Source organism: Cibotium barometz, chromosome 60, assembly GCF_041138505.1.
Source record: "Cibotium barometz isolate CiBa-2024 chromosome 60, ASM4113850v1, whole genome shotgun sequence".
NCBI classification, from domain to species: Eukaryota; Viridiplantae; Streptophyta; class Polypodiopsida; order Cyatheales; family Cibotiaceae; genus Cibotium; species Cibotium barometz.
The window spans coordinates 24,689,060-24,712,092 of NC_141105.1; the positions used below are offsets into that span (position 1 = coordinate 24,689,060).

At 47.3% G+C, this 23,033-nt stretch overlaps 1 protein-coding gene across 2 annotated transcripts; it reads right to left on the reverse strand.

Moving 5' to 3' along the window:
* Positions 1 to 259: 259 nt before the first annotated feature.
* LOC147605159 (MACPF domain-containing protein At4g24290-like) lies at positions 260 to 20,587 on the reverse strand. Of its 2 annotated transcripts, XM_086793705.1 has the most exons (8): positions 20,025 to 20,587; positions 19,702 to 19,940; positions 2,649 to 2,841; positions 2,031 to 2,099; positions 1,849 to 1,899; positions 1,559 to 1,742; positions 1,291 to 1,457; positions 260 to 1,190 (listed from the first exon to the last, which is right to left on the reverse strand). In XM_086793705.1, the coding sequence occupies exons 1-8, from the start codon at positions 20,307 to 20,309 to the stop codon at positions 513 to 515; spliced, it is 1,866 nt and encodes a 621-aa protein (XP_086649831.1). In that variant the 5' UTR covers positions 20,310 to 20,587; the 3' UTR covers positions 260 to 512. The 2 variants fall into 2 exon arrangements, with proteins under 2 accessions (XP_086649831.1, XP_086649832.1); XM_086793706.1 differs by lacking the exon at positions 2,031 to 2,099 and having other exon boundaries at positions 20,025 to 20,581.
* Between the last annotated feature and the right edge of the window lie 2,446 nt (positions 20,588 to 23,033).

The following is a 23,033-nucleotide window of genomic DNA, read 5'->3' on the forward strand; positions in this document are numbered from 1 at the left end:
CAAAATAGATCGTTTTGACAACGAAACGTTCTAGCAATGAAACTTTTCGTGGTGATCTTGATCTACAATCTTGAGCTTTTGTTTTGTTTGAGAGAGAGAGAGAGAGAGAGAGAGAGAGAGAGTTCTGACCTGTTATGGAACGCTTAAACCATGTGGAGCTGCCTGCAACATTAACGAAAAGGGCAAAGCATGCCCTTAAATCCTGAGTCACTTAATTAGAGGGCTTAGATGCAAGCTGGTGGTAAGAGAGCTCCTTGGCAATCAAAACAGCCTGAAATAAAAGCTGTCCTCGTGTATTGACTAGCCAAACCCCCTAGCAACGTACTTTCCATTTTTTTATTGTTGGGATAAAACGCAATATACAGAAATCAACATATGCATACAAAGAGCCCACCCCTCCTAATGAGGATGTCTGTAATAATCATTCCGTGCTGTAAAACAAGAAGAGCATATGACACCAACAGAGACTTAGCCTCAGGGAGAGCTTGCCATAGTACTTCAGATTTCTTTGCTCATTCCGTGCTGTAAAACAAGAGAGAGTATTTGGCACGCACCGAAATCTTGCCTCTCTCAACACTGAGCTTGGCTCCTGTGACCAGCCAGTGCCCAGGCAGGTCAAGTGGCCCTCTTTTCATCTCTGTAGTGTCAACGAACCTCAAGAGCTTGGGAGCCGCAGCAGGCGGGCCCTCAGGGTAGACAGCCGAGTTGATGACGACCGGGACTGACTTGGGGGGCGGTGTCTGTGCAGACGAGAAGGTTGTGCTCATGAGGGTGCTGAAGATCCCCGACTTTTGCTGAGAAGCTGGAGTGTGGTCCCAATCTGACCTCCGAATTCTGGCTTTGGGGATCTTCGAGTAGAGCAGCCGAAGGAAGAGGACCTTCCTAGATTCATGCTGCTCCACTTGGAGCTGCACACCCGTCACCACCAGTGCACCCTCCCATGTCTCATTGTTCTCAACAGGGGCAGTGCAGACATGGGAAAAACTTTTCCACATCACAGGCTCAAAATACCTGCTAAAACCATTTTCTGGGCCTTCCCATTCCTCCTTCCCACCCACATGATCTTCCCACAAAGGTTGAAGAATCTGGGGGACAACTGAAAGGTACTGGAGATGAACTGCAAGTCTGTTACTTTTCTTACCTTCCAGATATAATCTGAGACCTGTGACAGGGCGCTTCCCGATGACCACCTGTAAATCATGAAAATTTGTAGTTGGAAATTTGTCCTGAAATCAAACACAATTCAAAACCACCACACACATAACATACGTGAGTAAAGGCATCACTTACTGGTGTTGTGTTGACCTGGAGCTTTGGTCCCATCAACCTAAACTGCAGTGAAGGGCTTCCCTGATGTTTTCTTGGAGGACCGAGTGGAAGATCACCAAATGCTGGGGCCCATTCCTTGGGCAATTGGAACTCTAAAAAGTAACGCAGTTCTTGAATTGGTGGGTTGTCTGCCAAATCATCCATCCATCATCAAAAAGAAAATCAGCATGTAAAAAAAGACAGGAAGAACAGCAAAATTAAATCAAGGGTAACGTGGCTGCTGTCATACAGCGTAGGTAAAGGTTTATAGCATGACTAAGAAAGCCAGTGCCAGCAAGCCCACTGAGAAGAGAAGTGATTGGAACAAAACACATAGTCATGACGTCGGGGAACAGAGGCACTGTATGAAGCCACTCGTTGTGACTTTGACAAGACTCCCTGCCACCTTTCCGCTTGAAAATCACTGTCACCTCCTGCCCATCCAAACTATCTATCTTAACTGCCTTGTATCTTATATATTATGTTAAAAGACGAGCAACAGCATGTACACAGACTTGTGAAACAGGATCATGCACATACTTCATCATCAAGTGTCACCGGATCATTGATCCAAGAAAAAGACTCCCCATCCTGCAGAGAATCGCCAAATAAATCTCAAAAAAGAACCAGATTATTTGCACGTATCAACTTGCAGGATACCTCACCCTCCATAAAATCTGAGACAATCATAGTGAATATATATGTTCATGGTACATACAGACCTTTAGTCCACCATAATGAGCGTTAACATTATTATTACCATTTGCTTCCAATATGGAGCCATCCCTTATCTGCAAAAAGAACAGGTCAATAAGTAATATGCATTTCTTCAAAGACAACACACAAACATACAGGAAATAAGCGTATGTTGTTGACGCAAGTATCCTACAAGCACACCATCCATATAGAGTCATAACCATGTCCAAGCATACACGAGTACAAATAAATGCCAGTAAAATATCTTGGCTATTTTTTGAACTTCTGCCGTCTTGTTCAGTGAACAATATTTTTTGCAACCGTGTTACAACCCACAGTATAGCAGCATGCACACCCCCCCCCCCCCCCGGGCGGCCCCCGTGCAGCGGCTGGATGCCCGTACGCACACACAAACCCCTTATTTTCAACCAAGCATAAGGAGTAAAATTTGAATGAGAGTGACACAGAAGTAGTCCAAATAGAAAATCCTGGTGCATTGACTCAAATTACTAGGAAGACAATGGAGAAAAAAAGCACCAAGCTTTGTGAAAAAGTTTTGAGATTCACCAAATTAATTCTGCATAAGTATCTTCAATAAAGCACTAAAAATTCGTGAGAAAGCTGCATGTAAAAGAGAATGATACCTTCCCTTTATTGATCTTCTCTTTAGAAGCACTGCCTTCAATAGATGAGAACCTTTCCTTTGCCCTTGCTTCTAAGATTTTCTGGATTTCAACTGCTGGTAAGGATGATGAGTGATGCTGTTTTAAATAAATCACATCTTTTCCTCCAATCTTCACCCCAACAATGATATGAGTTCCATATTTCTCAACAAAACTGGCAAATAAAAATAGCATCATAAGATTACTAAATCAACATCAAAATGAGCAATGAACACAAAAAGTGTTTTTAATACCCCAAAAAAATGTACTTATAAAAGATCAGATGATTTCTTACATGGAAAAGTTGGCATAGTCTAACACTGCATCATGCATGGCATATGACTTTCAAGTATTCAAGTCTGACAAACCACAATGAAAGCTAGAGATTGTATGCAAGCAAGCTCCTAAATGTGCATAGATGTCAGAAGAACCATTGCACATACACAGGGGTCCAGCAGAGTCCAGATGGACAAAGTTAAAGCATAAAAAGAAGAATAACTACATGAGCACACTCAAAACCATTGCACATACACAGGGGTCCAGCAGAGTCCAGATGGACAAAGTTAAAGCATAAAAAGAAGAATAACTACATGAGCAAGCTCCTAAATGTGCATAGATGCCAGAAGAACCATTGCACATACACAGGGGTCCAGCAGAGTCCAGATGGACAAAGTTAAAGCATAAAAAGAAGAATAACTACATGAGCACACTCAAAACATCATGCATGTGTGGTAATTGCAGAATATACAACATTCATAATAAGGTGTGGATCGGCCCATGCGCTTGCAAGCCAAAGATGCCAGTGAACATGATGTATCAAGCGTAGGATGGAAATGAATGACCCAAGTTCAGATGCAATTGGTGATAAGCACGTGGATGATTTTCATGCGATTGTTGAGTTTGAATTGAACTCTCGTCAAAATGAGAAAATTGGCAGCTCAATGGTTACTCCAACCGTTTTTCTGGGCTACTAATGAACGTTCTACTTCACATGTGGGTGCCCAAGGCTGGTTGGCTGGCCCAAATTGCACTGCTGCCCAACACACATACAGGCTTCCCAAACAGCATGTGGGCTGCTCAATCTACCCGGCTTCTGAGCCTCACCTTTCCTTTGCTATATGGGCTGCCCACACTGCTGATCAAGCTACCTGCTTTGTGGTATGGTGCCTAGGCTGCCAGTTTTCAGCCAAGTCTCTATCTTGGAGGTCCTATGACAGCTTGACACCTGTTTTCTACACTCATCTCTTGCACTACTAAGCTGGCTAGGTGTCATGTGCATCTGTTCATCCCGATGCTCATAGACATGTATGTTCTCATTAGCAAATATATGGGCAGATTTAGGGGCAGATTTAGAGCCGATTTCGCAACCCTACAGGCTCCTGCAAGTGCCCAAGACATAGCCCAATGGTTGGGACACTTTTCGGGCATAGTTTGGACACAAAATGACTTTTTGGACAATGTTTTGTGGGAAAAATAGGCAAAACCGACTTGATTACGAATTCGTACCTTTTTCCTATAAATAGGATCATTAGGCATTCATTAGAATCATCAATCAAAGATCAAGAGGATCCATTTGTCAGTCTACAAGACAGCAAGGACACAATGGTGGATCAACAGGAGCTTCTCTTGTTTGGTTGCAAGTAGAGGGCTACAAGGATCTTTGGTATGCATCATGAATCTGTCAATCAACAAGATCATTGTATATATAACATGTTTTGGCAATATACAGTATAATAGGTCTATCTCTCCGTCTCTTCTATGTATTTGCTAAACATAGGATTAGCATTAATCTTCTTTGCTTAGCGTTAATCATGAACACGCTTCCACAACGCATGTTACATTGGTATCAGAGCTTAAGTCATCCTAGGACAACCCTTAGCTTACGTTTTATGCATGCTGAATTAGGGTTTCTGAAATTAGGGTTTGCGTTTTAGAGTTTACAAGTAAAATTTGGGTTTACGTTTTTACGTCAAATCCGCATTTTTCCATCAGCTTTTTGTTCATTTTCAGCATAGTACAGTGCTCGAAAGTCTAGATTTCAGCCTAGCATGATCCTAGGGAGTTTAGAAAGCATGTAGAACTCTAGGGTTAAGGTTTTTGGGCTGATTACAACAAAAAAAAATAGCAAAACAATAGCATGAGTTCAAAAGCAATGGACGACGACGTTCTCAAGACTTTATCCAACGAAGAGTTACAGCATGAGTATGAGACTATGCAGAGTATTTGGAGATGGGAAGATGAGAAAGATACAAGAGGGAACAAGAACACCAAGATACTACGAACAAATCGTCACCGAGTTTAGGCAACAACTCATAGAAAAGGACCGTCGGCAACGCGAGAAAGAAGCACATTATGTAAAGCTTCAGGAAGAGGCACATCAAGGGCAACTTCTGTACAAGCAAAGATAGGCACAAGAGTTTAGGCAACAACTCATAGAAAAGGACCGTCGGCAACGCGAGAAAGAAGCACATCATGTAAAGCTTCAGGAAGAGGCACATCAAGGGCAACTTATGTACAAGCAAAGATAGGCACAGCTCAAGGAAACATGGACACAGTTCATGGTAGCATCAACAAAGGCCAAAGAGGAATCACCTAGGGTTGTGAAGCAGCCCATGACCGAGAGCGTTGATCCAATGACGAGAGAGCTTCTAAGACGAGTTAACGAGAGACGTGATCATAGAAATAGGTGTTTCCGAGGTGGCGCCAGTACTCAAGATGCACGTACTAGAGCTGAAACCCAAACCAAAACCATAGATTGAGCAAGTGAATCTTTCCAAATCCTATTTGGAGGATGATGAGGTTAACCCGATAGTTCCCAAGGAGGTGGATCTCTCCAAATCCTATTTGGAGGAGGATGAGGTCGTCTCGACAGTTTCAGAGGAGTTTTTAGAAGATCCAGAGACCGAGCCAGAGAACTTGAAGACCAAGTCAGAGAGCTTGGGGATTGAGCCGATAGATATGAAGTGCAGTCTTTAGTTGGACCGGAACGGAATCAAAGTAAAGGTTTATGGATTACCCCAGTGCTCCAAGCTTAGCAAGAGGAGATGTCATGTGCATCTGTTAATCTCGATGCTCATAGACATGTATATTCTCGCTAGTAAATATATGGGCAGATTCAGGGGCAGATTTAGAGCGGATTTCGCAACCCTACAGGCTCTTGGAAGTGCCCAAGACATAGCCCAATGGTTGGGACACCTTTTGGGCATAGTTAGGACAAAAAAAATGACTTTTTGGACAATGTTTTCTGACAAAAATAGGTAAAACCGACTTGATTATGCATTCATACCTTTGTCCTATAAATAGGATTACTAGGCATTCATTAGAATCATCAATCAAAGATCAAGAGGATCCATTTGAGTCTACAAGGCAGCAAGAACACATTGGTGAATCAACAAGAGCTTCTCTTGTCTGATTGCAAGTAGAGGGCTACAAGAATCTTTGGTATGCATCATGAAGCTGTCATTCATCAAGATCATTGTATATATAGCATGTTTTGGCAATTACAGTAGATTAGATCTATCTCTCCTTCTTTTTTGTGTCTTTACTAAACATAAGATTAGTGTTAATCTTCTTTGCTTAGCGTTAATCATGAACACGCTTCCGCAACGCATGTTACATTGGTATCAAAGCTTACGTCATCCTAGGACAACCCTTAGCTTACGTTTTGTGCATGCTAAATTAGGGTTTCTAAAACTAGGGTTTGCGTTTTAGGGTTTACAAGCAAAATTAGGGATTGCATTTTGGTGTTAAATCTGCGTTTTCGTATCAGCTTTTTGTTCATTTTCAGCATAGAATAGTGCTAAAAAATCTAGATTTCAGTTCTTTGCAAAGCAAACAACCCATACTAGGGTCGATATGCTCCTGCGAGCTCCGCCTCATCCCCCTCCCGTCTTGCTGCTTCTCGCCGTCGCGCGCCCCCCTCTCCCCCCCCCACCTGTCCCCCGCCATCTCCTCCGCCTCTCTCCCCCGCCTCCTTCCTCGCTTCCTCCCCCGCCACCTCCCCCCCCCCCCCCCGCCTCCTTCCTCGCTTCCTCCCCCGCCATCTCCCCCCCCCCCCCCGCCTTCTCCTCCGCTTCGCGGCTCTTCCCCCCGCCTTCTCCCTCACCTCCCCCTCCGTCTCGCCCCTCCTCCCACCGCTAGCTCTCCCACCTCAGCTCCCCCCTCCCCCCCCCCCCCGCTCCGCCCCCGCTATCCTCTCTCCTTCCTCCTCTCCGTTTCCTTGTAGGGCTGTGTCCCTCCCGTTGGTGACCCCGGTCTCTGGCCTTTTCCCTCTGGAGGACTCCATGGAAGCCGCTCCGACTACCCCTGCCGATTCCGGTCTCCGTCTGGAGTTCACAGCTCCCGCCTCCCCCCGCAGGGGGCCCCGCTCCCTCCATGGAGCAGATTCCAGAGGATCCCGGGCCGCACTCTGGTACCCCCGGCCCCTCTTCCCCTCACTCGGAGAGCACTCCTTCCACCCCCCCTCCCCCCCCCCCAAGCCCCCCCCCCTCCCGCCTCCCCCGGTGGCCCCCCCTGACACCTCTCCTCTGGCAGATGCCTCTCCATCCTCTCCTCGCTCTCCCCCCTCCTCTCCGCGAGCCACCATCCCTCCCTCGGCCTCTCCAGGATACTCCTCCAAACCACCCACTGCCCCGGGGCAGCGCACCTGGGTAGGCCAGAGTTCAGTTCAGCGGCTTTTCCACCGCCACTCCGGGCCGGTGGAGATGGCAATCCTAGCTTCGCCCGCCACAGAGTTCTCTCTAGCCTCCCCTGGGGGCCCCCGCGAGTGATGGGGCTCCCAGTGGATTACGGTTTTTTCAGGTGTCTCCAACTGGATGCTGGCCCGTTCGAGACACTGGTCGCGCCCTTGCGAGTTTACGTGGTGTGCCATCCCTCTCGTTCTCCTTCAGTGGTGAGCAGCATGGTGGCCTTCTCCTTTCCTCTCGGTGTTGCCCCAGACACAGCATGGGATTGCAACTCTGTAGAGGAAGTTTTGCGTGATCAGATACTGGAGTTTTCTCACCACTTCAGTGACTTGGGGCTCACGGACTTATTGCAGACCCGATTACACTCAGCCCGCATGAGCTTGTTTGGTATAGGAGATTGGCGGGCGGATTCGGTCCACACCTCAGTTGAGGCGGTGTTACTAATTCTCCTCCACGCCACCCCGAGGATGCAGCCTACCTTTAGATACATATATGCAGAGGATTGGTCTCACGCCTATGCCCTGGACAGGGCGAAGGTGGAGTGGGGCTGGACACAGAGACAGGTCACCCTCTTTTTGGAGAGACTCCCCACCCGGACAGACAGTGACTATTCCCCCTCCAAGCCGGCGCCCAAGACTCAGAGTGGAGGGTAGCTCATCCGGGCCGGCTGAGAGGGGTGAGCCAGTGGCGGCTGCTTCACTTGCCATAGCTCATCCATGAGGATCCTCTCATGGAACATCCAGGGTCTTGGTGGACCTCGCTGCTACATTGGTCGGGCAGACTTCGCCAGGAGATCCAGAGGGCTCTCGTTGGAGGACCCATAGATATCCTTTTCATCCAGGAGTACCACCTTTCTACCGGGCGTACCCGCACCTGCGGGGAGATCTTGCCAGGCAGGAGTCACACTTTTTGGTCACCGGCATATGGCTCCCTGGGGAACCAGGGTGGAGTATGCATCTCAGTCAGCGAGCAGCTTCTATCCGAGGTTGTGGATTCTGGCACTCTGGTCCAGGGTCGAGCGCAGTGGATCATCCTTCGGGTTGGGGAAGACCGCATTGGCTTCCTCAACTTCTACGCCCCTAATGGGGCGACCGGGAGAGCTGAGTTCTGGAGCACCATTAGGCAGTCCCTCCCCATGGCAGACCATTGGTGCCTAGGGGGGGATTGCAACATGCTGGAGGATGCAGAGGACAGGATGGGGGGCAGCCAAGAGACCATTCATGGGCCGGAGCTCGCTGCCTGGGAGGAACTAGTGCTGCAGGTGAGAGGCCAGGATCCGTGGACTCTCTCGGAGTTTGGCAGGTTGCAGGGGAGTTTATCTTTCTCGCGCTCGGATAGACGGGCCACAGGAGTTAACCTTTCCCGCATCGACAGGTTTTACATTGATGAGTGGGCTTGCGATAGAGGTGGCACTATGGGTATACTTGCAGGCTCCTCGTTTTCAGACCACTTTCCAGTGCTTCTCCAGATCGAGGACCCTACGAGAGGAGAGCGAGGCCAGAGCGTCCGGATTCCAGATTGTCTCATAGAGGAGCCCGAGATTGCGACCAGAGTTGAGCAGGTCTGGCATGAGCTTCAGTTCAGGAGAGGATCGGCAGCCAGCGATCTTGACAGGGGTTTGCAGGAGATCAGTAGGATGCTCAGACAGGCTGCCCTGGACCGTCTGGAGGCTTTCAGAGAGCAGGAGAGGAGCCTGCGGAGGAGTCCAGCTTCCCTTCAGAGACTTCAGGAGAGGGATCCTACGAGCCCTTGGATTTCAGAGCAGATGGAGTCAGCTCGCACAGAGATCAGATCCATCGAGGAGAGGAGGGTGGAGTTCCGATTCCATGCTCGGGCTTCTTTTTGGACACATGCTGGAGACAGAGTGACTCGAGATTTCTTTGAGGCGACAGGGCCTCGCTTCAGACGAGAGGGTCTCAGGCGTCTTCGGCAAGCTGATGGCCAGGTAGTGGTGGATCCCCCCAGGGTTCGGGCGATCGCCACAGATTTTTACAGGGATCTGCTCTCTGCTGAGCTAGCAGATGACAGGGTGAGAGAGGCTCGGGAGGCAGTCTGGAGCTTCACGAGACCGGTTGTGCCGGCCCATTTGCAACACTCCCTTCTCTCCCCCTTCTCGGATACGGAACTGGAGGCGGCTCTTCAGGCACTTCCTCGGGGCAAATGCCCAGGAGAGGACGGTCTCTCAGTGGCTTTCTTCCAGAGGTACTGGGGTCTCTTGCATAGGGGTTTCAGATTGGCATTCCAGGAGATCATGGAGTCGGGAGACATGCCGGACAGCATGGCAGAGGGGTTGATTCACTTGATCCCCAAAGCGGGAGGAGACAGACTGGAGATTAGACAGTGGAGACCGATCACCTTGCTAGGCACGGCCTACAAGGTCCTAGCTAAGGCGATCAACAGGCGGCTTCAGCCTCACCTTCCGGACATCATCCACTCCACGCAGACACGCTTCATCCAGGATAGGAGCATCCTGGATAACATCTTCTCTTTCTGGGAGGCTACGGCTTTGGCTAGATTTCGGCAGGAGGATCTAGCAGTGCTCCTTCTCGACTTTGAGAAGGCATATGATCGGGTGGACTGGGCCTTCTTGGAAGGCACTATGGAGAGGATGGGCTTCCCCCCTCAGTGGATCCGTGGGGTCTCTGCACTCTACACATCGGCTCACAGCCAGGTGCTGATACAGGGCGTGCGCGGAGAGAGGTTCCAGCTCTCGCGCTCGGTGCGACAGGGGTGCCCCTTGGCGCCCTTTCTTTTTCTTTTTGTGGCAGAGGCCATGAGCACTTTCTTGACCGCACAGGATACAGGTTTGCGGGGCCTCCAACTCCCCATCCGCACCTCGGAGAAGCTCCTAGACTCGGAGTTTGCGGATGACACTACTGTCTATCTTCAGGGAGGGGAGGAGAACCTCCGCCGCTTCGCCTCAGCCATGGACAGGTTTTGCAGAGCTTCGGGCGCTTTGATCAACTGGCACAAGTCGTGTGGGTTGTGGGTCAGTTCTGTGCCCCCCGACTTGGAGGCCAGTTGATGGGTTTCAGTGGCTGCCTCCCGGCACTACAGTGCGCTATTTGGGATGCTATGTGGGCATTGACATATCTCCGGAGCAGCAGATAGCCCCCCTTCTTCTGAGCATTCGGAAGAAGCTTCTGTATTGGAGTACCGCTCGTTTATCTCTGGCTGGCCGAGTGGTTGTGGCCAACCAGGTTCTGCTTGCTACCATGTGGTACATCACTTCTTGCTGGGCCTTCTCTCGGGCGTGCATTGGCCAGGTGCAGAGGCTCATCAAGAACTTTCTTTGGTCCGGTGGCGACGGGCGGCCCGCCAGGGCCAAGGTGGCATGGGCTGTGATCACTCAGCCAAGGGAGAGAGGCGGCCTGGGCATAGTTGATCCTATTTGTCAGAGCCGAGCTTTGCTTGGCAAGTTGGTGGTTCGTGGCCTCCTACCAGGCGCTGAGCCGTGGAAGGAGTTTCTTGTTTCCAGGATTATCAGCTGCACTCCTTCTCTTAGCGGCCCCTGGACCCCCAGCATCAGGTGGATCTTTACAGAGCTGCGATCCAGAGGAGTGGGCCTTGGCTTCGAGGAGCGTTTTGCAGCTAGCCTTCTGAGGGCCTGGGAGCATCTGAGGCCGTCACTCTTCCAGACTCCCTTGGGCACCGATGAGGAGCGCCTGAGGCAGCCATTGATCTGGAACCCCTTGATCCGACTTCCCAGTGGTCATATGGTTGGATCGCGATCTCACGTGTCGTGGGGCCTGTTGAGCTCCGGCCCAGCCCAGTCCCTAGACGACTGGTTATGTTTTCAGCAGCTGCCTCTAGAGGTTCAGGAGAGGAGACTCAGCGGGATGAGGGGCAGAGAGTTGATGAGGCAGGACATTGAGGCGGCCATCCCCCGAGAGTGGCGGACTCCAGTACAAGACCCTCCACGTCCACAGTGGATGGGCGTCTTTACTCGGCATGAGATCCTTCTAGCGGTCTGCGGCTCAGCAGAGAGTCGCCCCACTCACCTTCGAGGTGGGAGAGGGAGGCCAGCTTCAGAGGACCCGACTAGATTTGGATGAGTTCTAGGGTTGTATCGTTCAGAGGGTGCGGGTGGTCGGCTTTCATCAGAGACAGTGGCATGTAGACCCCTCACCGGCCTCGATAGGGAAGGACTATTCTTGGAGATTATGGGCTTGGGACAGCAGGCCTCTTATTCGCCTTCAGTGGGATCCAGGCGAGTGGCTTTGGCGAGATCCCTACTCGGCCCCTACCAGCCCAGGCACCCCCTTTTTTCAGTACACAGCGAGGCTGGGGCGGCGGATCCAAAGGCACAGGATAGCGGGCACCCCGGCAGCGGCCGAGCATTGGCGGCAACAGGGGCTCTCCCCTGCCTTCCTTAGGGACTTCTGGCAGCGCCTTTGGGCCAGCTTCCGGCCCCGGAAGGTGACGCTTTTTCTCTGGCTTACAGCGCATAGAGGACTGGCTGTGGGGGCTTGGCTAGCTTTTGGCAGACACCCAACGTCCTGCCCTCGGTGCGGCCATGCACAGGAGTCGCAGCGGCACTGCTTATGGGATTGCCCACAGGCACAGCAGGTCTGGCAACGCGCTCTCAGGATGGTTTTTGCAGGCTCGCCAGGTGAGATGATGGTGACGTGGGGTGCGGTGGCTTGGGCCACGGACAGCGGCCCGGCCCTTGGATACGAGGACGTCCCTGGCAGTGTGACCATCCAAGTCTCTGACAGGGCGATGGCGGTGGTTCCGACGCCAGACTTCTCTTCGGCAGTCTCCGAGGAGGGGAACGGGCACAGATGGGAGATGATCAGCAGCATGACAGCTTGGCACATATGGAGAGCCCGATGCAGGGAGGCCATAGACCGCCAGGCGACTCCACCGGCAGAGGTCATACAGGCCCTCTGGGTGGACATCATTCACACCTTGAGAGGACACTGGGGGAAACTTCAGGGCGACTCGGATCGCATGAGAGATCGCCGCAAGGCGTTCCTCCGCACTTGGAGGCCTGGCCCTTTCCTCATCGCGAGGGCCGAGGATGTCACTTGGCACTACAGGCCTCCAGTTTGGCTCTTCTCACCTCCCGCATGTACTACTAGGTAGTCCCCCCTAGAGAGCGGCCAGCCACGGGGGTGGAGCTCCGGTGTTCACTGTGTTTATTATCCCTCCTTGTGAGGTGAGCTTTGTAGCCTTATGGCGTTTTCTCATTAACTAATAGAAGGATCGTTTTTCCAAAAAAAAAAAAATCTAGATTTCAACCTAGCATGATCCTAGGGAGTTTAGAGAGCATGCATGTAGAACTCTAGGGTTAGGGTTTTTGGGCTGATTACAACAGAAAAAACAGCAAAATAATATCATGAGTTCATAGGCAATGGACGACTTTCTCTAGACTTTATCCAACGAAGAGTTACGGCATGAGTATGAGACCATGCAGAGTCATTGGAGACAAGAAGATAAAGAACGATACAAAAGGGAACAAGAACGCTAAGCCCACTACGAACGAATTGTCACCAAGTTTAGACAACTCCTCATAGAAGAGAACCGTCGATGTAACCGCTCCCTCTGGGAGGCCTACAAATCAGAAAATAAAATACATATTATTAGATCACTTAACCAATACAAACAATGGAACAATACTTGCAACGTTAAAATTGGAAATGACAAAGAACACTTGACACCATCACTCGGACCGGAAAGGGTCACCCCCCCCCTTGATACAGTTTGTATTTAGTATTTATATGTAGAAGTGTTCCAGGGTCCCAAGGACAAATTTCTCCATAACATGGAGTAAATACAACTAAAACAATAAGGTTTACTGTCGATGAAGAATCGGTTGTCAGAGTAGACCATATCACAGGTAGTCATCCACCTTCATTGGGTGAACATCCGCCCCTCACTGGTCTTCCGAGACAGTGCACCAACAAGGACGCCTGTACTAACACCTGGCAGGGTGAGGCACCGCGGAGGAAGTGGTACCTAGTGCTCCCAAGTAGGCTTTGCTCTCAATTTCCCTCAAACCCCATTGACCTTCATTGGCTCCTCTGAATGTGAGGGCACGGTCAGGATACTCACAGGGAAAGATCCCCATCCCAGTGACCTTCCATGCTGAAGGAAACCGGAGGTGATGATTACCTACACGAGACTTGAAAAAACAACATTTAAATTTTTTCTTATCTGAATTTAAATTACAAAAACAAGTACCTGATTTAGATTCAAATTGGGATCTAAGGAGAGGAGACTGTCCCCTTTAATGTGGTCCTAGTTGGTGCAGATAGCAGTAGTCGACGGGTACTGATGGCAAGCACAAGAGCAGCACCCAAAGTGCTGATGGCGAGTACACGGGCAGCAACAACAACAGCCGGCCCGTTTGATGGCGGGTACAGAAGCTCCAGCCGACAGCAGGGCTGGAGGCAGATACAAGAGCAGGAGCAGGAGCAGCCGACGGGTGTGACAGCAGGTACCAAGGCAGCAGCCGACAATAGGTGTGAAGGCGGATATAGGGAAAGCAGCAAGCGGGTGAAAACCATTCCCCCTCCACCAATCCAATCGACGTCTCCCTTTCCATCCATCACCCCCATTCACCACCATCCACATGCTAGAGTCCCATAGACAAAACACAAATCCTCGCACGGGCCTTCCTATGGAGTGACAATCCCATAGACAAAGCTTGGCACAAATATCAATGCTACCATGGAGTGACAGTCCCATGGGTAAGACGCAATCCTGGTTATACACGGGTGGTAGCAAACAGGCTCCCGTCCATATGGCACAATACTAGTCACACACACAGGTGGCACAAAACTGGTTCCTGTCCATGTGACATAAGATGACTGACCCTTCCACATGGGACACTGACCTGACCACATGTGAACATGGTGCAAATCTGGCCCCTCTATGGAGTGACAGTCCCATACAAGTGGCTCCAGAAATGAAGATGGACCAAATGGTGAAATCCCCTTGGCTTCCATACAATTGACCTCAACTGAAAAGCCTCAAGATACGCCTGCAAAAGTTGTGGGTAATCAACGAAGTAATCCTCATCTACCCACTTTGCATCAATGGGTAAATAATTTTTAAACTTCACAAGGTATCTCCTGGAAAGCTTTCCTGCTGGTAGCCTTCTCTCCTTGTGAAACACAATCTACTCTAGCTGGAGGATCTCCTCAAGCTCATCAACCTCGAGCGGATCTTCTATGACAGGCTCTTCCGGACCTAGCCCCACATACTTCCGCAAAAGACTCATGTGAAAGGCATTGTGAATCTTCCAATGATTGGACAAGGCAAACCTGCTGGACACTTCATTGATCTTTTCAATCACTTTGAAGGGTCCATAATATCGAGTAGAAAGCTTGGGATATGATCCCTCTCGTCTTGGCCTCTTTCGAAGCCTAGCTTTCTCAAATTTCAGCAATACCCAATCACCTTCCTTGACTTGCATGTCCCTTCTATGCTTGTTGGCAACCTTCTTATGCTTGTCTTAAGAGCGTGCAATGGCTGTCCGCACCTGAGCAAAGGCTACATCCAAGTCACGCACATACTCATCAGCTACAAAAATCTCATCCTTAGTGCGTAGGATGGGTGGCAAGACCACTCTGCCATATATAATCTCAAACCAAGCCTTTCCCATGGAAGCATGCACACTATTATTGTAGGCAAACTCTACAAGTGGAAGATACTTCTCCCAGGCACTCTTTTGATCTACCACATAACACTTCAACAAATCCAACACAACAGAATTCGCAGCCTCACTTTGACCATCTGTTTGGGGGTGAGAAGCGCCCATGTTGTCAAATAGAGCCCTCCAAAAGAGGCTCGTAGTCGTGGGATCTCTATCCCCAACAATGGACTTACGTATACCATGATGCTTAAATATGTGAGCAAGGAAAAGCTTCACCATATGATCGGCTTTAATGGTTTTCTTGACGGGCAAGAAGTGAGCTTGCTTACTAAACCTGTCAACTATGGTCCAAATAGCATCATTCCCATGCGGGGATCGAGGCAGGTCCATAATGAAGTCCATAGTAATGCTTTTCCATGGCTCCGAGGAAATAGGCAAAGACTGAAGCAAACCTAGAGGCTTTTGCCCATCAAATTTCACTTTTTGGCAAGTAATACATGCACGTATATAAGCCTCAATGTCTTTACGCATACTTGGCCAAAAGAAATCTTTCTATCATACGTGTCGTAGGTAAAATACCTCTACGACCAGCATAAAGTGGGGCGTGATATTCCTCCATAACCTTTGGACGCATATCTGTCATGTGCAAGAAATGCCATGGACATATCCTGAAACTAGTCCAGAAGGGGCAGCCAAAAAAGATCAGTTCGAACCAGAATTTAGGAGCACAGAGTGCAGATATGGCAGTGTTGGACTTGAAGCAAGGCATGGAAGACTTGGAAGAGGCTGTCGCGGCTGCAAGACAGGGGGCTGTTGGCTGAACAAAGTGGAGTCAACTGTACCTGATCAAAACGGCTGCAGGCAGCATTTAATGGAGAATTATGCCAATTGGCTGGCCGACCAGCAATCGGCCAGCATTCCCAAGGTTCAAGAAGCCTATAAATAGGCGTAGGTACTCATTGTGTTAATCATTCATTCCCTTATGGAATGGGTCATAGCTTAGGACAGATTTTGGTGTTTACCACCTTTTATATAAGGCAACCTATGGCTGTAGATTAGGGTACCTTTTTGTACCATATTAATATACTGAACTTCCAGCCATATCTCTCTCTCTCTACTCTCTTCATATCTGCGTTTTGCATCAGCATGTTTCCAGGAGTGTTTAGGACTGAAAGAAGACCCCCAAAGCTTCCACATGTTACATTGGTATCAAAGCATCAGGCTCAACAAAGCTAAACATTGATTCAGTCCCATATGATGATGTTCAGGTCCAAGGTACAAGAAAGTACACGGATATGAAGCCCACACAAGACTTGAAAAAACAACATTTAAATTTAATCTTTTGAATTTGAATTACAAAAACAAGTACCTGATTTAGATTCAAATTGGGATCTAAGGAGAGGAGACTGTCCCCTTTAATGTGGTCCTGGTTGGTGCAGACAACAGTAGTCGATGGGTACTGATGGCGAGCACAAGAGCAGTAGCAGCCAAGTGCTGATGGTGGGTGCAGAGGCAGCAGTAGCCAGCCCGTTTGATGGCGTGAACAGAAGCTACAGCCGACAGCAGGACTGGAGGTGGATACAGGACCAAGAGCGCAGCCAACGGGTGTGAGAGGGTACCAAGGCAGCAGCCGACAACAGGTGTGAAGGCGGATATAGGGAAAGCAACAAGCGGGTGAAAACCATTCCCCCTCCACCAATCCAATCGGCGTCTCCCTTTCCATCCATCACCCCCTTCACCACCATCCACATGCTAGAGGAGATTTTTCCCCATGCAATCCTTAGTCTAACATAATATTAGACCTTAATCAATGGTAAATTCTGGGACACCCACATTGAAAGGTGTCAAGCCATACATTTAAATATGTGTGAACACCCAACCTTATAAATATTAAGGTTTACACTACTCTATAGATTTTACATTTGAAAAAGGCCAAAAAGACAATACTTACCAGTGACCACCTGTTCACAAGCCACACCAACTCGTCAGCAAACAACACACCCACGGTACATTGGGAGCGTCCCAGTCCAATGTATTGAAACATCATAACAAGCAAACACATGAAAACAAGTTTATGCATGTGTGCATGTAATGGACAAAATCTCCCCTTCATGAAATTTGTACAAGAATTTCTTATCGAGCACAAAACTGACGCGATAGAAATGTGAAGTCCAGGTCTCCTCCTATGGAGTGACAGTCCCATAGGCAAACACAAATCCTGGCACAAGCCTTTCTATGGAGTGACAATCCCATAGACAAAGCTCAGCACAAATATGAGTCCTACCATGGAGTGACAGTCCCATGGGTAAGACGCAATCCTGGTCATACCACGGGTGGCAGCAAACAGGCTCCCGTCCATATGGCACAACATTGGTCTCACACAGGTGACACAAAACTAGTTACCGTCCATGTGACACAAAATGACTGACCCTTTCACATGGGACACTCGCCTGGCCACATGTGAACATGGTGCAAATTTGGCCGCTCTATGAAGTGACAATCCTATACAAGTGGCTCCAAAAATGGAGATGGACCAAATGGCGACAGTTGACAACGCAAGAAAGAAGCACATCAAGTAAAGCTTCAGAAAGAGACGCATCAAGGCAAGCTTCTGTACTAGCAAAGATGGGCACACCTCAAGGTAACATGAACACAGTTCATGGCAACATCAACAAAGGCCAAGGGGGAATTTATGAAGCAACCCATGATCGAGAGTGTTGACCCAACGACGAGAGCTTCTAAGATGAGGGTTCTTGGGAGACGTGATCATAGAAACATGTGTTTCCGAGAACTTAGAAGGTGCCATTCCTCAAGATGCACGTGCCAGAACCGAAACCCAAACCAAAGCCATAGATCGAGCAGGTGGATCTTTCTAAATCCTATTTAGAGGACGATGAGGTCAACCCAATAGTTCCCAAGGAGGTGGATCTCTCCAAATCCTATTTGGAGGAGGATGAGATCATCTCGACAATTTCATAGGAGTTTTCATAAGATTTAGAGATCGAGCCAGAGAACTCAAAGACCAAGTTAGAGAGCTTGGAGATTGAGCCGATGGATATGAAGTGCAGTCTTCAATCGAACTAGAATAGAATTGGAGCAAAGCTGTACGGATCACCCTAGTACTCCAAGCTTAGCAGGAGGGGATGTCATGTACATCCGTTAATCTCGATACTCATAGACATGTATATTCTCATTAAGAAATATATGGGCAGATTTAGTGGCAAATTTAGAGCAGATTTCGCAACCCTACAAGCTCCTGCAAGTGCCCAAGACATAGCCCAATGGTTGGGACATCTTTTGTGCATAGTTTGGACACAAAATCTGACTTTTTCGACAATGTTTTGTGGGAAAATAGACAAAACTGACTTGATTACGAATTCATATCTTTTTTCTATAAATAGGATCATTAGGTATTCATTAGAATCATCAATCAAAGATCAGGAGGATCCATTTGTCACAGTCTACAAGGCAACAAGGACACAATGGTGGATCAACAAGAGCTTCTCTTGGCTGATTGCAAGTAGAGGGCTACAAGGATCTTTGGTATGCATCATGAAGCTTTCAATCCGCAAGGTCATTGTATATATCGCATGTTTTGGCAATATACAGTAGATTAGGTCTATCTCATCTCATAAGAAGCAATGCAAAACTCTTTGAAGATGTTGTTTGAGAGTTGGGAGCCCTTTAGGAGCATGAAAATAAAATGAGTTGCTTTTTCTCTACGTTTGTTTTGCAACCAATCCTTATCAAAAGCGCTAACGCTTCTCAACTAAAATAGGCAAATAATTGTTTTTGAATGGCACTTTGAGAACCTGCATTGCATTTTATTTGCACCTTTTTGCTTCTATCTTGACCTTACTTCTCTAGATGAAGGCTAGCCCCTTTAAGCATCGGATCTTGAATAACGAGTACATTGGCTCGGTGATCTTTCTTTGTCTTAGGCACAATAATCTCCAACTTACTAGTAGACTTTGCTAGCTAGCTTCAAAGCTTCTCCCATGCCCATACCTTCGTTTAATGTAGCCGTTGTGCTAACTTTACAGTTGACACTACAATTGGAACTATCCACTTGTTTCCTATTGGTGGCCACTTGAAACATTAAACTTTAATTGATTCCCTGACCGGCCTATGACAAACTCATTTACAAATTGTCTTTTGCTTGCCGTCCTGCTGATTAATCATTCTTAAGAGGTTTTGTTAATCTGTCTTTTCAAAGCCATTGTGCTACCTGATTCTCATCTATCCATCTGCCTTCTTCGATCAAACCACAAGCAGCTCGCAACAGAGCGTAACATGTCTTTTGAACTTTGTTCTTCACAGGCTGCCCTAATCAACCTAGATTTCTTTAAAAATGTACTCTTTGTAAGGAGTTAATCAACCTCTTTGACTAACCTGTCTATGATAACAAATGTCAAAACTGGAAAGAGACTAATATCAATACTTGGAGCATTCAATGGACACACGTGTAAGGCATTAATAAGTCCTATAGCACCTTTTTTAAAGACTCCTTGAAAAGCAAACTAATAACACGTGCATCAACACACTTATGTGGCTTGAAAATGTCATCTTCGCATGGTTAAACCCTCAAATAGAACTGAAAGAGTTTCAATTCTATGTCTGACACAAAACGGACATCAATTTCCACGCTGATGATTGCATATGTAATAAAGTCAACATTTGGAAGTGAAGGGATTGAAAAGTCAAGAACGCCTTTTGTATCTTGGGCAAATGCTTAGACACAGCTTACCTTGCCAATGCAGCTGGGTCCCAAGAAGAGGGCACTGCTGCCTTCACTTCTTCCTTCAAGCTTAGTTGAGTTCTAGGGAGTTCCAAGCTGTAGAGATTAATGAACACCCCATCCAAAGCTAGAGTCTTGATCATGGATGCATCTTTTTGCCATGAACCCGTGAAAGCGAACATGGCGTTAAAGTGACCTACAGGGATCTTCCCTGTTATTGACAAACTCTGATTGAAATGCTCGGACATCTGCAAAAACAAGCTTAAGCTGAGATGGATACATGTTAGTTAACATAAGAAGATACAATGCATGGATGCATGTAAGTAGGGCACCTTGGTGAAAGTGAGGACATCGGATGTAAACCTCGTACGGTCTCCTTTATCACACTTGACAGAGGCAGGAACATTGGGGATGACAATATTGCCTGGCAGCACGAGATTTTGAGTAGGGCCGCCGCCATGGCCCTCGATCAAGCACTCACCGCCTTTGCAGTACCTCAGCCACAAGTCGGATGTCACGTCGTAGCCACGCCCCAAAGCCTCCACGGCCTGCTTAGCCACCGTCGAAGCGGGCAACGCCTGCTGCTGCGTCGCTGCTGCTGCTGCTGCTGCTGCCATAAATCGATCGATCGAGCGTAGCCAGACCCGCTGCCCGTCCGCGCCTCTCTCTCTCTCTCTCTCACACACACACAGTACCCTGACTTCTTCAGATTGTGCAGTGAAACTTGCTGGCCGTATGCAATGGATATGTTCCTAGCCTGCCAGACGACTGTGGTGCGCAGCCTTCGAATTTGGAAATGGAAGCCAGGAGTGTCTGTGCGCAACACAAGCGTTTCAGTGTGCCGCGCATTTGACCTGGCCTCGAGCCGTTTACACACTGGGAACCGGTCGTCAAAGATAGTGAATCTAGTGTATATCCTCGGGCCCGTTTCACAACAGGGCGCCGGGCGTAGGATGCCATGTCACGGACGTCCAAGGCTAAAAACCCTATCCGCCGACCACACGACACCAAAAAAAAATCTTGCTATGCCAAGTTTGTGATTGGTTGGAAAAGTATGCTCTGGCCCACTAACACGTGCCTCTAGAGGCCTTGTGTGAATTTATTTATGCGTGGCACGCGTGAACTCGACCTAACACTCCTTGAACTACAATGTGTTGTTTTCTAAGTTGACACATCTCTACTATTTTTTGTAACTTCGTTGACAAAGTATCTTGAATTGACCTAGTCGTAGCTAGTGGATTTGGAATACACGATTAGTTTTCAAAGTTTATCTTGAGTTGTCCCAAGCAATGACCTGAAGAAGCAAAGCAAAGCAAACCCAACCTCTTTGTCTTAATGTTTTCTACTTCTTCAACGAAAGCATATAAATCCAAACCTGAAGAAGCAAAGCAAAGCAAACCCAACGTCTTTGTCTTAATGTTTTCTACTTCTTCAACGAAAGCATATAAATCCACAGAAAGCGTCCATGTGTACCAACTAATTCAAAGAAAGCATATATATGCCAATTCACATGTGACAAGATCTTGGTACAAGGAGAAATCTCTCACCACCCTTTCAAACTAGAATTGAACTACATGTGCCAATAAATCAACCAATGCAAAAGCATATGAAAACGCATAAAATCATGAAAAAAATTGGGTGCAATCTCCCCACACCCCCCCCCACCCACGATGTGAGTGGCTCCACTTCCCACACAAGTATTTTTTATAATTTTTCCACAATAGCCCAAGGAGCCATTACAAAATTGGGCTTGTCTTTTACAAAAATAACCATAAGTCTTGCAACTAAGGTTGCAACCATAAATTATTGCACTCACATGTGCACAAATTGTTATAGGCCCCAACTATACAAAATGGATGGCGATAATAGTAACAAAATGGCGGCTCATGGCCAAATTATTATAGGCCCCAACTATACAAAACAGACGGCTATAATAATAACAAAATGTCGGCTCATGGGCAAATAAATGAAGTAACTCCACATGATACCACAAATGATAAATATGTGCTATGCACAACCCTGCACCCATACGACGTCCTAGTCGGTTGCATCTTATTACTCGTCACCTATTACTCACCAATGCCAACCATGTTACTTACATACAATCAATTGGACTCTTCATAATCAATCCCAACATAACAGCATAAAGTAGGCACAAACATATTGTTGCCATATATATATAGGCAGTGATGTGTGTGAACACACTTAGGACCGCCGGGGCACTTTTTGCCTCTTTAGGAGGTTTTTTCCCCCGGCTTGTAAATACGCCCATCCTTCTAGGGCTAACTAATCTTTTGTACATTGACACAATCTAATACACTTTGTGTTGTGTGCATTCTTGCTCCTTCTTCTCCAAGCTTTGTGTGCTTTCCTGCAACCCTAATTCCAACACATATACACCAATAATAGTAGCTTGGTATATAACACGGAATCACCCACAATACCAATAACACTAGCATGGCCCCAAATGTGCATACACTAATAACACTAGCCTCTTAGTATCAACTACCAGCATGGTGCAATGGTATTGCAAGCGTCCTCAATTGCATGTTTGCTTACATGAGCGGATGAGGTCTGGACAAGTGCGCTTACGTATCCACCAAACATCTTATATAGGATGGTTCTTTAAAAGTCAAAAGATACATAGTGTAGATTGATACCAAGTTCTACACCCACTATTAGGCACTGATGACGTTAGTGGGGATGTCGTAATATCCAATCCATACTATGCATGATGGAGTTGATGGTTTATTGTCTTGTGGATGACTACCATGAGGTTATAAATTGCACATTCTTATAAGGTGAATTTGGGCATGTTCCTCGATTCATCTAGGTACATATATATATATATATATATATATATATATATATATATATATATATATATATATATATATATATGTTTCCCGTGTAGGTGATAGATTCAATGATTGTGTCAAACTCAGGTATTTCCTCTTGATCGTGGCTCTTCATAAGTAGGATGTGAAGGAAGTGGTCCTCTAAATGGTTCCAATAAACTAATGTGGAAATAATCATAAATGTGCTAATATGATGCCAGATCTAATCGATATACAAGGTCGTTAATCTTTTTGGTGACCCTAAATGGTCCATAAAGCCTTGGTGCCAATTTCACTACTACATTCTTCTCACAACACTTTGGAGATCTCTCTTTTTAATTCTTAAGAGGACATAATCACCTTCTTTAAAAGAAATGGCTTTATGTTTCTTGTTTGCTTATTTAGCCGACGCTTCTTGGGATTTGCATATAGCTTGGTGTACTTATTGAAATATATTCTCAAAATCTAAAGTAAACTCATCAGTAGGCTAAACATAATACAAAT